The sequence below is a fragment of the Rhipicephalus sanguineus genome, chromosome 10, assembly GCF_013339695.2.
Source record: "Rhipicephalus sanguineus isolate Rsan-2018 chromosome 10, BIME_Rsan_1.4, whole genome shotgun sequence".
Taxonomy (NCBI): domain Eukaryota; kingdom Metazoa; phylum Arthropoda; class Arachnida; order Ixodida; family Ixodidae; genus Rhipicephalus; species Rhipicephalus sanguineus.
In genome coordinates this window covers 46,129,874-46,145,507 of record NC_051185.1, presented here as the reverse complement: position 1 = coordinate 46,145,507, position 15,634 = coordinate 46,129,874, and the positions used below count along the sequence as shown (strand labels likewise).

General features: G+C 45.8%; 1 protein-coding gene across 2 annotated transcripts in view; it reads left to right on the top strand.

The window, feature by feature from the left end:
* The window catches only part of LOC119371790 (uncharacterized), a 38,225-nt gene extending 23,403 nt beyond the window's left edge, over positions 1-14,822 (top strand). Inside the window, exons 2-5 of one of the 2 annotated variants that reach the window (XM_049419745.1) lie at positions 1,640-1,744; positions 6,616-6,742; positions 11,234-11,399; positions 14,514-14,822. In XM_049419745.1, the coding sequence (XP_049275702.1) occupies positions 1,640-1,744; positions 6,616-6,742; positions 11,234-11,399; positions 14,514-14,607 (492 nt within the window). In that variant the 3' untranslated portion in view covers positions 14,608-14,822. The remainder of the gene's footprint in view (positions 1-1,639; positions 1,745-6,615; positions 6,743-11,233; positions 11,400-14,513) is intronic. The other variant, XM_037642249.2, reaches the window with a different exon arrangement.
* Positions 14,823-15,634: the final 812 nt, after the last annotated feature.

Below are 15,634 nucleotides of genomic sequence, written 5' to 3'. Positions count from 1 at the left end.
AGATCACGCCGAGATGTCAAACAATATGAATTGCGTGGCGACGAGATCGTTTGAGCGCCGTGTTCTCCTTTGCTTGGTATTATTTTATACCTTTGCCTTGAAAGTTGTTACCCGCCACGGTGGTCTAGTGGTTGAGGTGCTCAACTGCTGACCCGAAGGTCGCGGGATCAAATCCCGAAAGCGGCGACCGCATTTCCATGGCCCGCGTTTGAGTGTACTAGAACCGGGGGGAGTGCTCAGACCGCCTGCGCCGCCAGCGCTTTGAAAGTGATGTCAAAAGAAGGTAGAGCCACTTGCGGCTTGCAATATTGTGTGTGCGGCTGCACCAAAGTGGTACGAAGGTGGAATGCCACTTTTCCCACTCAAAAGACCCGCGCTTAAATGAAATAAATTTGAGAGTGAACACAAATATTTGTAGCACCACCGCGCAGGATTCAACAAACACAAAGAAAAGTGTGGCCACCGAGATGCTTTGCGAATACAAGACTCGGATACACACATTTCCGGGAACAAAATCCGGGAGATCTTGCTTATACCAAATTGTCGCGGCGATGAGGTTTGTGCACATGGTCTCATCGACTTGTTTTCTGCATGGGGCCCTCTTTTATGTTCTCTTCATTTCGAAAAACTATACAACTTGCGCTACAATGCAAATGCGGTGGCGGACTAATATTTACGTTTACTGTCAATTGTCTCTTAATTTCCTTGACATCTCGGGTTACATTCTCTGAGTGTGCTTAGCCACAGAAGCGAGTTTTAAGAAACGAAAAAGAAGCCAATAACCGTAACAAGTTATAGTCAATGTATTGATCCCGCCCCGACACCCTCCAAAAGCTTTCTGCACCTAACGTGGTTTTGCAGTGCCTCCGAGATCTCGGGCACCTCACCTGGTTTTGCATTGCCTCCGTGATCGGGCCACCTTTGACCAAGCTACGATGTCACGTGATGTTTTCATGCGACTTACGTCACGTGACGTAACTACTCAGCTAGACCGGACTACTCAGCGTCACGTGACTACTCAGCTAGACGGGAAGCAGACTAAAGCAGAGGGACATTGTAGATGAAAGAAGGGTGTAGGCGCTTGAAAGGGGATGACAGATGTTATCCGATTCCGTTAAAAGCATTTTAGCTTCTGAAGGGACGGCATGATGTCTGTAAAAAATGAGACATCCGAACAGAAGAGCACGTGTTAAGCTGCAATGGGTTGGTCCTTAGAGAGGCCTTCAAGAAAGCACTCAAAGACGTTGTCGCGTTCGTTGCGTAGAATCAGATATGGACTAGAGAAAAACAGAATTGAACGCTGCCAAAACGACCAGTTTCCCATCGACGCCCCCTTCCCGCTTTCACAATTCACCAAAGTAAAAGAAAAAGAAGATAGGATAAAGTGAAATTCCTGTCTTGGTGACAGCGAGAAACGTGCTTCAGAACCGTAGCTATGGTCGGGTGGTCAGCACTACGGCACATTTCTTCTGAATTGCACTTGACATTGCCCCAAATAGACTGCACTGCCCGAGCACTGTCTTGAAATAGAGGAGGGCGCGTGCCATTAGGAAAACGGTGCTGTATTGCAAAGCATGGGCATCCGAGGAGAATGGTGTGCTCGTGTTCGATGTTGAGTATGTTGTTGCTTTCGTTCCAGATGGACGCCAGAAAGCTCCTTCACTTCTCGCATTTCGTCGACGGGAAGGTCGAGCACGACCATGACAAGGTGGACAAAATCACCCGCGAGTCGGCCAAGACCGGTGTAAGTGCACTCGACCCACTTTGTAAAAGGTACACGCCCTTTCCACGGCAGCTCTTTCTGTCGTTCAGGGCAATCGCTTTCGTGTGAAGTCCACGTAACTCTTCTATCGCTCCTTCCAGAAATGCCCTGCGCCGCGTGGAAGCCCTACTACTTAAGTACGCCATAAGTGAAATTTTTATTGCTTCAGAAATTTGGTCAGACTCCAGTAATGGTAAAAAATAAACAATATTTAACGTGTGTCTTAGGAAAACTATTTTGACCAAACGAGAAATACAGTTGTGGGGAGGTAAAAGGTTACTTCACACGAATCTCAACATCCCTCGTGGGCCGACAGACTTGCATCGACTGCCATATCTGAGCATTAAATGGAAACACAAAAATATTTCGCGTGAAGTCCGCAAATGTGCTCTAAAGAATGTGCTCCCTCTGAACACATCGCATGCAGTGCGAAAACATGCCCATGTACAATACAGCCATGCCGTTTTAGAGAAATATTGATGAAAACCCTTCGACGTGCTATACTCCATGGCCTTCGTGGGCATTCTAAGCAAGTTTCCCGCAGGAAGTACTAATTGAACTTTACCAACAGGACATTTATATTGATTTACTGCATTAAAAAAGCCGACCTAGCATGCAGAGCTTCAACAGTTGAATACTTTATCTATATCTTGGTTGTGTCGGCTCTCATGCTGAGCACGCGTTTCGATTAAATTAAGGCGAAAGAGGTTGGATGCGTATAAGAGTGCCAGTTACCATGACGATGCAAGGCAATATTTTCTAATACCTCCTTACGCAGTTACTAACCAGCCTACGAAAGACAAACGAAGTCGCTAACTAAACAGACTATCAGAAATATTTTAAATACCGTATCTGCAAAAAAAAAAAAAAATTCGCATATCCCACGCGTTGTGGGAATCTGTTTCATGCGATGCAGTCAGTGAGTACTTCTACTTCTATGCTGTATTTTATGGCTTTCAGCCAAGCGTTACGAGGTGCATCGACGTGTTTTTGTAAGTGCAGTAGCTGTGTGCACATCGTGGACTTACCAGGCACGTCGACAACACTGGCGTTTAAAGCGTAACGTCAGCCCTCACGGTCGGGTGCATACGCCAGTATTATCGAAACTAAGTGCACTTTACAGAACAATTGTGTGAATATCACTAGTAACTTACATTAATTTATTCCTCCGTGGTCGAGCAATGCTTCAATATAGCTTCGTGAATCATAGGAGTACAAATGCAATGTTGCACCGACATTACGCCTGCATAAGCTGTTTTTCCAAACCAGTTCATAGATCTGGCGTGGCTCTGTGGTAGAATACCTGATTGCCACGCAGAATGCTTGGGTTCGATTCCTGCTGGTATCGTAATTTTTATCCTTTCCATTCGTCTGGTCAACGCTGCCGGTATCACTTTTTCTTAACGCCGTCGTATTTAAATTACCAATGTCTGTTCTCGCCGTTCCTGGGTAGCTATAAACTGTGGCGCATACCCGTACACCGCGGCCCGTGGTAAACGGGTATATGCCACACCAGCCTACGAAAGACAAAGGAAGTCGCTAACTAAACAGAATATCAGAAATCTTAAATACCGTATCTGCAAAAAAAATCGCAGATCCCACGCGTTCTGGGAATCGGTTTCATGCGATGCCTGGAGGAAAGGGTTTAATGACGTACGCGACAGGATTTTAGCGTTATTCATGTCATGACTTGACAGTCATATTCGACAAATCCCCTTACCCTCCCATGCCAATTTTGGTATACACCAACTTGAGGAGGCGATCAGAGCACCCAGACGTTGGCGGCTAGATAGAGAGATAGATATGTAGATAGAAACGCTCAAAGGTGCCACAGGATCGCTAAGAAATGCTTCGCATTTAGTAACAAAGACGCTAATATTCACTTAGGCGTAATAAATGGGCCTACCCCTAGCGTTTGTTGCACGGAGGAGTGATAGGAGAGAGTGAAGCAAGCACCGCCGTGCATTGATGACGGATGCTATGAAAGTGCCGTATATAACAGGGCTGTGACTTGTGCGCCACCAAGCTCGAAAAAAAATTGCAGTGGCTTAGCTTTGCTATCCCAGGATATACGTAGCGTTAGCAAAGGTTCAGCTGATTATTCTTAGCTTTCCAGATTGTCTAGGATTATTAGCCTTCTGTTCATTCTTCGTCCGCTGAACAGCTAATTGCCAGGCAACTCCTTCGGGATCCGATGAGATAGGCTTCTCGGCTCTTCTGCGCCGTCGAGCAGCATTTGCGCTATCCTTCTCCGCGGCGTTACCCACCTGCAAGCGCCAGTCAGAGGCGCTATCAAGCGGCTCAAGCGCAGTGTCAGACGGCGACTGCACAGCGAAGGCGAATAGCTGCACGCGCGCCGGCGCCACTTTGTCTACGACGTCACTCCTCTCTAATTCGGTGCAGACCAGAGGCGGTGGCGGAGTCTGCGCGCGCGCCGGCGCCAGCATGTCTTCCGCGCCTACGACGCCACACCGCTCGAACGCACAGACCAGCAGCGGCGAGCCCCGGGTGGCGGTGTCGGATAGCGCGTGAGAATTCAGCTCCGGTGACCCAGCAGTGTGACATCACTGATCCTCGCGCATGCGCAGCACGGCTCATGACGCTCCACGTGAAATCGGGTGCGGCTAGGCTAGTGTAGCTAATGCTACAAAATACCATTTTTACAGCGGGAACATTTACGGGATCACAACAGCCGCTTTTGGTTGCGTAATTATTTTTTGCCGCCGCTGATGTCCGTAACTGCCAGCGTGCACAATAAGAAAAAAAAACGGGGTACAAATGGGATCCGAGCCCAGGCGTTCTGCGTAGCAGTCCAGTTCTCTACCGCAAAGCCGCGCCTTTGCTTGCAGCTCGTTTGCAAGAAGATCCTATACAGGCGTCATGTCGTGAAAGGAATCATGTTAGCAGACGTAATATAGAGAAAAGAGCAGGGGTCAAAATATTTCCGACTGCGTAACGAGTGCGTACTTTAAAGCTTGCAGCCCATTGCAAAGGGCTCAGCCAATTTTCTTCGTTGTCGTCAGCCACAGCATCGACAAAGTGCACATGCTTTACAGGCGCGTACTGGGTATCTCGTCTCTCTGCAGAGTGAGAGGTAATGGCATGAAGAGTACTTCCCTACTCATCAAAATTACGATTATGGCGTAGTGAGCACCTTCCAATAGTTCTTGCAGTAGTCGCCCCAGAGAGTTTAGAATGATCTCTACAAAGGCAGCTCCTCCAGCTTTCTGTTTGTGCATTCTGCACAGGCCTGGCGTTTATTATCTTTCAGTTTTGCCTAATGCCTCGCCTACTTCAATTAAATCTTCGTTCCTACAGAAAACATTTGTGTTCTTTGTCTCCACATTCGTAAAGAACAGGCTGCATTTTTTCCTTAGCTTCCGCACAGCATGTACGTACATTTTTCTGGTGCACCTTAAAGCACAGGTCGTTAAAATAAACGGAGATCACTCATACTTGCTCAAGAAATATATTTTCGCTTAGGACTCACTCGGACTCAGACTAACCAAAAGTTTAGTGGGCTCACTCGTACTCGCGCTCGCCAAACGATTCTTCAGCCGGACTCACTGGGACTCGGACTCAACTCGCCAACATATAACGCAGCCGGACTCTCTCGGATACAGACTCACTGCTCAATCGAATTGTGAGTGAGTCTAGGCGAGTCGACTCATGAGTGAGTTTGCCGACCTGTGCCTTAAAATGAGGGTCGTGTGGAGCGCTCATTACTAAGCAGCCGGTGCACGCGGCGGAATGAGAGGAAAGCGAGGCGCCCACAGAGCCCTACGCGCAGGTACTACGTGCCCGCCAAACAATTTCCTATGATCACTTAGGGCGGTGGTTCTCAGCCATGGATGTTTTGGGGACCTCTTGTGGAGTGGTGGAAGTGATGAGGGACCCCTTGCAGTGATAGAAAATGGGAGGGATCAAAAGTTACCTCGACATGCGGCGTGAAATATGTGCCTCTTATTTCTCCCTGGCAAAGAATGGTCAAACTAAATGGCCGCACCGATTCGATCTCAACAGCTTGTCAATAGGGTGTGCGGTCTGCTGCCGCCTTCAACCTGTTCGTTGTTCTGTGCTTGATCCTCAAGTATCTTAACCTGGAAAAAGCACGGTCGCGTGCATATGTCTTAGGAAACCACAGCCATGTCATGGAGAACAGGGACCATGTCAGCTCCTCTGCAACGCTAAAGTTTTTTGCATTGAAGCATACAACAAACCAGGAAGGGCCGCTGTCGCGCGACATTGTGTGCCTCCGAAAAACGCGTTATTCTTTGCGAGGATGCATTTTGTCGACCCCCAGAAATTGCGCCAAACCCATGGCTTCCGCGGATCCCCGTTTGAGAACTACTAACATAAAACCAATGTGTTCGTTGGTACAGTCCATCACCACTGAATTTTGTGCGGGGTAATTCTTTTTACAGCTGAGCTTCGAAAACAAAACAGCCACTGCCATTTCTCTTTGTGCTGCCATAAATTCCAGTAGCACTGCATGCCAACAGCTTCTTGTCTTGAATATAATACAGAATATATAAACTGCACGTACATGAAGAGCAAGTATTTTTAGAAGGGCTTTCCTACAAAATTGTAACAGAAGTTTATTTTGCCCAACTAGACTGGCAGACTGAGAACAGTCACCGACCGTGTGCCACCAGTGCTGTTCTTTATTATTTTCACTGCTCGATCCAATCTGCAATCGCCTAATTTGGTTGAGGAATGAAACAGCCCGGGTAGTGTTTTGTCGTTTGATAATGTATTGTCGAGTATTGCTGTGTTATTGTCTGTTGAGCTAGCTTTAGGGGGATGCACTGTCGTAAGACGGTAGAGATGTAAAGGGAATCCTCAAATTGCAGATGACCGCGACCAGACTCAGTGATACATCATTCAGCATCTCCTTTGAAGAGAGTAACAAGACGGCCGACTTCCTCGAAAATGCCCAGTCTTGTCAGGGAGCGCACAAGGAAGTCGCCCGGCAGCCCGGTGAGAGACGTTACTCGTGTTAGCATTTTGGTGCAAGAGAATGTGTGCCAGGTCAGTACTGCAACAAAATACGTACATATATAGAGGAATGAAGAAAGAATTTACGACTTTCGTTGGTTTGGCACTGTATATTTTCACTAACGTTCCGTCTGGTGGACCAGACATATATATATATATATATATATATATATATATATATATATATATATATATATATATATATATATATATTACACCGTGTGTTCAAAATGAAAGCATTATGGTTTTGTTAAAATTCAATGAAGAACGTGAAAATCACCAGCTTTTTATAACCCGGTTTAGTATATATATGTATATTAAAACTAATGATAAAAAACTGGTGATTTTCACGTTCTTCCGAGTATTGAATTTTAATTTTGAACACCGGGTATAATTTTGAACTCGCGGTTCGACGTGTAGTTCTAGTGCGAGAACGACAAGATCCTGAATGAACATATATGCGCACACAATGACGGAAATGTCCGAAACGATACATACTAAATTAATGTTTTTTCCAACGGTTTTGAGAGGCGGGATTCTCATCATGCGGGTTCATAAGAAAGCGTCGATATGTTACGTTTGTGCATCCACTTACCTCAAGCTACACGAATTATTGCTATAGCTTTCAGATGTCGCTTGGAAAATGTGCACGCGTGCCACAAGGGAACACTGGTGCTTCATAAAGGAAATATCAAGGCACTAGGCTCGGCTTGTGCAATGGCTCATTGGTCGTGGCATTCTGCTGGTGAATTTTTAATACTTCTTTAAACGTAGTGCGGCAGATGAAGCTATAATCAGCACCTTCTACTGTGATGTCATCCTACGTGATATCATTTCAGAGTGGTGGCTCGGATATTTTGGCGGCGCTGTGACAATTTCATTTCTACACAGCAATGTGAGATAGAACTAGAAGTGGATGAAAAAAAAAACATGGTTAAATTTTGCCCATGTCGTGGAGAATCGGCGTACTTCCGGTAATCTGAATAGTCGGACATATCTGATAAAATTTGATTGTACAATGGATACGTCGAAAATGAGATGTTGTATGTTTCCTTTAAAGCACGTGAATAGGGTCCTCGAAAATGGAGGTCCCGTTTCACGTGCTCGAAGATCCATTCTGCAATCGCCTAATTTGGTCGAGGAATGAAACAATCACGTGAGGACGAAATGAGTGCCAGCTTTGTCGCCCAGGTTACGCGTCCTTTAGACATGTGGGTGTCGCGTCGCTGTAGCCACGGTTGGTGAACGTTTAAATAAGTCCTTTTTTTTTCAAGTCCGAGCGTAGTTGCAGAATGCAGTAGTAAGGAGCGTGTCGTTGGTGTCCCTTACATTGACTCGGTGTTCCACAGTGCAAAAGAAAGTGGGAAGCCGATAGGGCGTTAATGTTGTCTCTTTACGGCTGTCAATAAGCATTTTCAAGAGTTTGCAGCGCGAGCGTGCAAGTGCCAAAAGAAAGGCGACAGGGTGAAGAAAGGAAGGCAAAGAGGCACGCGCACGAGCGGTTTACCAATTTGGATTTGTCGGTTGACCTACCAATTTGTGACGTGTCTCTGACGCGTGCTTAATATTTTTTTTTCACCTATCTGTACATATGTGTGTAATTGTACATGCACTTGTCTGTACTATCTGTACTTGTACATGTGTTGGAACCAATTATTTAAGTTGGCATTCGGCACTCGTGTGCGTCTCCCTTTGCCTTCCATTCTTGACTGTGTCGCCTTTCGTCCGCCGCGGTGGTCTAGTGGTTATGGCGCTCGACTGCTTACCCAAAGGTCGCGGGTTCGATCCCGGCTGCAGCGGTCGGAAATCGCGGGGAGGCTTACACATGCCTCGCCGCTATTGTGGATGTGATAAGCTTCATAAATGAGACGCGCGAGTTCGCTATCTTATTCTGACAGGAAAGTCGAGTCTTTAAAAGATAGCTGCCAACCGCAATTACAATATTGAAATGACGGTTGACTATCTCTAATTTGTTTTACAACTTTCTTGTAAAACATGACGCCCGCAAGACATATGATCCTTATACACAACACCGTCACAAAAGTCAACACACTTCTGCCGATGCTTTTTACCGCATATTTTCTTCATCTCTAGATTTACTAGCTGACACAGGCTTCCAAGCTTATTCCTGGCAGTAAACAACAACCTAACGCCTGCATGCTGAGCACTTTATTATTGTACACATAAGGGATGACTGTTATGGTTGACTGCGAGTGTGAACTGCTGTTGAGTGCTTGTTTTTGAAGCCAGTTACGAGGCTTCTGGCGATGCTGGTCAAAAGCGTCGCTTGGAAACGCGCAAACTTTAGACGTTCTACTTGAAAATGAAAACACACTTCAACTTGATGGTCACAGAAAGGCAAACGTGTCATCACGTTTACCGTGCAAGGCAGGCCCCGCCTTGACGCGAGCCCTCGCAATGACGCGCTTAACAATCTTATTCTTCGTGCGCAGTGGAAAACGGGATGCTCTTTTCAGACCTATAGGTGCATAAGTATTTGAGAACGCGAGTTCCAAGTATAGGAAGCGTAAACTGTTACCTGAAGGATGCTCAGTCGTCAATTCAAAAGGACTCAATTCCGAGAGGAACACTACAATCGGCAGGGAGCACGTCAGGAGGATTAGTGCAAGAAAAAAAAAAATTAACGTATGGCATCGCGTTTACCGTGCTAGTTCGTCTGAGCTTCATAGCTCCCTAGTAAAATGTCATTGAGAACAGGTGGGATGCGTGAGCCTATGCAGACTTCTTTCAAAAGCTTATCCTCCAAGCTGATGAAGGCGGACTGCACATAAAACTTTAAAAGCCCTAAAAACCGGTCTACAGTGATTCCACATGCATTCTAAAACTTAAGACCTATCTATCTATCTATCGCAGCGATTGCTAACTTCGATTCACACATCTTCGTGAGGCAGCTAAGAATATATGTTCGTGATATCCACTGAAAAGGCACAAGCACCCATTGGACAGTCATCCCGGAGAAGAGAACAAACAGTACCTGGCGTCCTTGAGAGGGTTCTGACAAATTGAACGTTTTTATTGCTTCTGCACAGGCAGGGTGTTCATTTCTTGAAGTGTGTATATGCTGACTGGAGGAATAAAACGCATTTTGGTATTAGTCAGCACCGTGATCTGTATCCTTTCTTAATCCCGTCTATTTAGTGCTGTTTCCTTCCGAAGATGTTTGCTTTTCGATAATGATTTTTTTTAGCCTTGGACATAATTTGCAGCCCGTTGTGTGGTGGCTGTCGTGTAGTGAAATTCAAGAGGCCATGACGCGGTCAAACAATTGACGGTTTTCGCCGAAAAATAGAAGACCTCTTATGCCTTAATCATGAACTGTAGCAGAATATTTCAGTGAAAAATAAGCCATGGATGTCGCCGGCTATAAACTTCTCCCACCGTCGGCGACCGCCATTTTGCTACGGCGTGCGTGACGTCATGTGCTGCATTGAGCGGAGCCATCGTCTTCGACCAAAGTTTCATTGTCAAGCTAATGAAAGCTGAAATAGCCGGATTACACGCACAGCTGAGCACGGAATAATATCGCTCGCCCGAATGCAGACGTGTTGTCCATCATAGGGCTGTCATCTCTCCCTGTATAGGATCACTACCACCTTTGGTTTTCTCCAAGGTAATGAGGTAACTACGGAGTTGGAGAAGCATGCAACTCTGGAGGCAGACCCGCAGCCAGGGGGGGGGGGTCCCTAGGGCCCACAACCCCGAAATTTTGGTTAAGTAGGTACTTTTACGAAAAATGATGAAAATAGGTATTTTTCTCATATAGTCAAGGTTTTCAGAAAGTCCCCCCCCTCCCCCACCCGAGAAAAATTCCTGGCTACGGGCCTGTCTGAAGGTGTTTATCACCTTCACAGAGTATACAAAATAGCACGCATAGCTGTACTGAAATCTCCTTCAAATCTCAAAAAAAAAAAATCACGCCATATTCACGGAATGAATGATGATGAGTGGGGCGAAGCTCGAGTGGGGAGATCATCGGTAAAACCGTAACTCTCCCGTGAAAGTTCGCGCATTACATCATTAAGAAAGACGTAAGACTCGCAAGTGCACTTCATAGAACTCGCAACTCGGTAAGACTCGCAAGTGCACTTCATAGAACTAGGCGGTCACGTACCACAAAAGACATGCATGTACAGACCCGCGGCTTTAGGAAGTATAGCGTAGTGAGTTCCTCGCAAGTGCACTTAAATTATGATTATTTATAGCGTAGTGGGTTCCTCGCAATTGCCCTTTGCCCCTAAAATTATGATTTATAGCGTAGTGGGTTCCTCGCAAGTACACTTCATAGAACTAGGCGGTCACGTACCACGAAAGACATGCATGTACAGACCCACGGCTTTAGGAGCTTCGCCCCTAAAATTCCCCCTACCATGCTCGGTTTGCGTTATTGCTTCAGTCAACATTTTTGCCACCACAATCAATGAAGAATAATTGAAATTCATTTTCGTCTTTCAGCTAAAGTGAGCGAGCACCACAGGAAGATACATTTACACTTCAAGCATCATACGACGGTCAACGACGACAAGACCACCAAGACCACCACCGAGGTGGTGGTGGAATGCCTTGAAGACATTCTCGAGATTGCCAGGAAGGCAGTCATCTGGCTGGTGGACAAGCTGTTGTAAGGAAGCACCATCATGTCCGGCATGATCATTTTAAATGCGAAGCATTTCTTAGCGAACCTCAGGCACTTTGGGCGTTTCTATCTATCTATCTATCTATCTATCTATCTATCTGTCTATCTGTCTATCTATCTATCTATCTATCTATCTATCTATCTATCTAATCTAATCTAGCCGCCTACGTCTGGGCGCTCTCCTTGTTGTCTCCATAACTTGTAATATACGAAAATTGGCACAGCAGGGGAACAGTGTATGACGAACACGATTCACTGGTCATGACATGAATAACGCAAAATACCTGTCGCGTACGTCGTGAAACCCTTTCTCTCAGTTACGTGTGGCACATACCCGCCTACCAGAGTTCATGTTATGCGGGTATGTGCCACAGGTGATACAAACTGTCAACCAACACAGTAACCGAGAACACACACATTGACATGCAAGGAAAGTGATAATAATAATTGTTGGGGTTTTGTGTCTCAACACCACGATATGATTATGAGAGACGCCGTAGTGAGTGGCTCCGGAAATTTTTACCACCTGGTATTCTATAACATGCACCGAGATCGCACAGTACACGGGCATCTAGCATTCTGCCTCCATCGAAATGCGACCGTCGCGGCCGGGATCGAACCCACGACCTCCAGGTCACCAGCCGAGCACCGTAACCGCTACACCACCGCGGCGGACGCAAGGAAAGTGAGGAAGCTGAAGACATAACACCCCTGGAAGACACTCAACTACCATGCATTCGTTCACGTGGTCCGCAACGTTTACCGCGTTGATTACTAAAAATTACTTCCTACAATAAATCTGCCGAGAGGACCAGGCCTCTCCTCATTTATCAAGGCTCAACAACGCCTGGTCTTTATATTGCGTGAAAGACGGCTTGAATGTGGACAGGGCATCAAGAAACCTCGCTGCCACGTCCAGGACAGACGTCATCATGGATCATTTCATTATAAGAGGCATCCGGGATTTCCACCAGCTGTGCTATACCTCGCACTTCACTACACTTAGACCCCTCGTTGCCGCGATCACGAACGGATCCGATTAACAAGTCCGGTACAGCTGCTGGTGCTCACCGATCACGGTGACGATGACCTTGTTCAAGAACTGTCAAGAGCCCCTTCTACACATACACACGGGTTCGTGAAACGTGCGTGCGTTCGGACAAGTATACCAACTGTAACGCAACTGTAACAACTGCAACTGTGACTGTAACGTACGTGCAGTGCGCCTGCGCGTGCCACTCGGCTGTGTGTATAGACGGTTTCAAGATTGCGATAGCAGGAGCACGTGGTGTACCCCAAGAAACTTCCGGTCACCTCATTTATTATTCTGCAACACCGAAGCGTAAAGCGTTTTTTTTAAGATTTGTTAGAGTAAGGGAACACTCTTTTTCCAGTTTCACATAAAAGAAAGGCGTTTATAGTTAAAGACTATCTATTTTAGTGTTGTGTGCAGCTTAGAAGAATATTTAATTCAAATATTTTGCTAGACACTGGGAGAAAAGTGTTGAAACTCTACGGGCTACTCGCCAAGGCTTTTGTTCCCCGCCAATCCTGCTAGCCTACGCCAGCGCAGGAAACCGGAAGCGGTCCAGGGCCTGTGTTAGTAAACAGTGAAACCCTCTATATCAAGGGGAACATTCTTGAATGAAGGTTCGTTGCGAGTAACGCCTGTCCTGTGCATATGTGTTTCTTCTTTGTGCTGTTCGGATTCGCGCTATCCGGTATTGAAGAATATAAGCACTACATAGCAGCTTACCGAGTCCGGTGTTGGTAACACCCATGCTGCTGTTGGCATCGTTTCGCAACTGTAAACAACTGGTTATATAATTTATATGCCACTCTTCAACGTATGAGTGTGTGTACCACTTCCATATTTCTCTAGCGTCATTCCGTAACGCTTCGCTCAATGTGAAAAACTACGCCACGGTCACCATTCCGCGCATGCTTCGCATAACACCGATTCCCACGGTACGTGGGATCTGCCAAATTTTTTTTCCAAGTGATTAAAACTCTTTTTAGTCAGCGCCGTGATGTCTATTCTTTCTTATTCCCGTCTATTTAGCGCTCGTTCCTTCGGAAGATATTTGCTTTTCCAGAATTATTTTTTTTTCTTGAACATAATTTGCAGCCCGTTCTGTGTAACAGATGTGTAATACTATCTGCAGATCATAGTTCCCATAAAAGATCGCTTGAGAGTATAATAAGCGCCGATATTTTACTGAGTGTATTACGTCACTATTACACTTTAATGATAGTTGGAGATTTATTGTGGCGGCTATCTTGTAGTGAAATTCAAGAGGCCGTGACACGGCCAAACAATTGGCGGTTTTCGCCGAAAACTAGAAGACCTGTTATGCCTTAATATTGAACTGTAAAAGAATATTTCAGTGCAAAATAAGCCCTAGATGTCCCCGGCTATAAACTTCTTCCACCGTCGGCGACCGCTATTTTGCCACGGCGTGCGTGACGTCATGTGCTGCTTGTCGAGCTAAAGAAAGCTGAAATAGCCCGATTGCACGCACAGCTGAGCACGGAATAATATCGCTCGCCGGAACGCAGACGCTCGCACAGGAAGCAGCTCGTTACGCGAGTACACCAGTGTTGCCCGATTCTCACTCCACTTGCGTGTTTATAAAAATATTCAATTATAAATTAAGTGCGGGACCAAATGTGCTAAAGGCTAGCCAGCTTATTTGCCAACGCGCAGGTATTACCTCCGTAACACAGATTATGATCGAATACTGGAGGTCATGTGTCCCCTTTAACGAAGTTATGCAGTGCGTTGATGTGCGCATTTCACGCGTTTGTGACGTGTCGTCCATCATAGGGCTGTCATCTCTCCCTGTATAGGATCACTACCAACTTTTGTTCTTTCCAGGGTAATGAGGTAACTACGGAGTCGGGGAATCGTGCCACTCTGGAGGTGTTTTATCGCCTTCAGAAATTATACAAAATAGTACACATAATTAGCTATAGTGAAATCTCCTTCACATCGGAAAAAAAAATTCCCCCTACCATGCTCGGTTTCCTTTATTGCTTTAGTGAACAGTTTTGCCACCACATCAATGAATAAATATTAATATTCCTTTCGTCTTTCAGCAAAGATCTCCGACCATCACCGGAAAGTGACATTGCATTTCCACCACCACAGCACGATCGACAAGGAGACCAAGGAGAAAAAAACCACGACTGAGATCATCGCAGAGTGCCTGGACGATGTCGTCGTCCTCGCCAAGAAGATTGTCTTCTGGGCAATCGAAAGACTGCTGAAAATGTAGACCTGGCGCATTTCTCTCCGTCCAGCGGTAGCACACTGAACTGTGCCTTTCTAATGTTTTTGCTTTGCATGCAGTGTTCCTCTTCTTCCTCTTTTCTCAATTTTTCCCCTTTTCCCCTCTTTTTCACTTTTTCCTCTTTTTGTAAATTTATTCTCTTTCCTCTATTCTTCTTTCACAATTCTTGTCCGTTGAGTGAAAAAAATAAAACATTTTATTATTAGTCAGCGCCGTTATCTGTGTCCTTTACCGTCTATTTAGCGCCGTTTCCTTTTGAAGATGTTTGCTTTTCCAGAAATATTTTTTTAGGCTTCGACACAATTTTTGTCTGTAGCAGACTAATAATTCTATCTGCAGATCATAGTTTCTATAAAAGATATTCACTTGGGAGTATAATAAGCGCCGATATTTCACTGTCTGTATTACGTCACTATTACAATGTAGAGTTGGAGATTTATTGAGGCGGCTATCGTGGAGTGAAATTGAAGAGGTCATGATACGGTCAAACAATTGGTGGTTTTCGCCGAAAAACAGAAGGCCTGTTATGCCTGAATAATGAACTAAAAAGATTTGAGCGCAAAATAAGCCCTAGATGTCGCCGGCTGTAAACCTCTCCCACTGCCGGCGACCGCCATTTTGCCACCGCGTGCGTGACGTCATGTGCTGCACGGAGCGGTGCCATTGTCTTCAACCAAAGTTTCATTGTCAAGCTAAAGAAAGCTGAAATAGCTTGATTGCACGCACAGCTGAGCACGGAAAAATATCGTTCGCCGGAATGCAGATGCTCGTTACGCGAGTGCACCAGTGATGCCCAATTCTCACCCCACTTGCGTGTTTAGAGAAATATTAAATTATAAATTGAGTGCTCTACCAAATGCGCCAAAAGTTGGCCAGCTTATCTGCCAACGCACAGGTTGTGGTGAAGTGCGCGGATTTTAAAGTGCA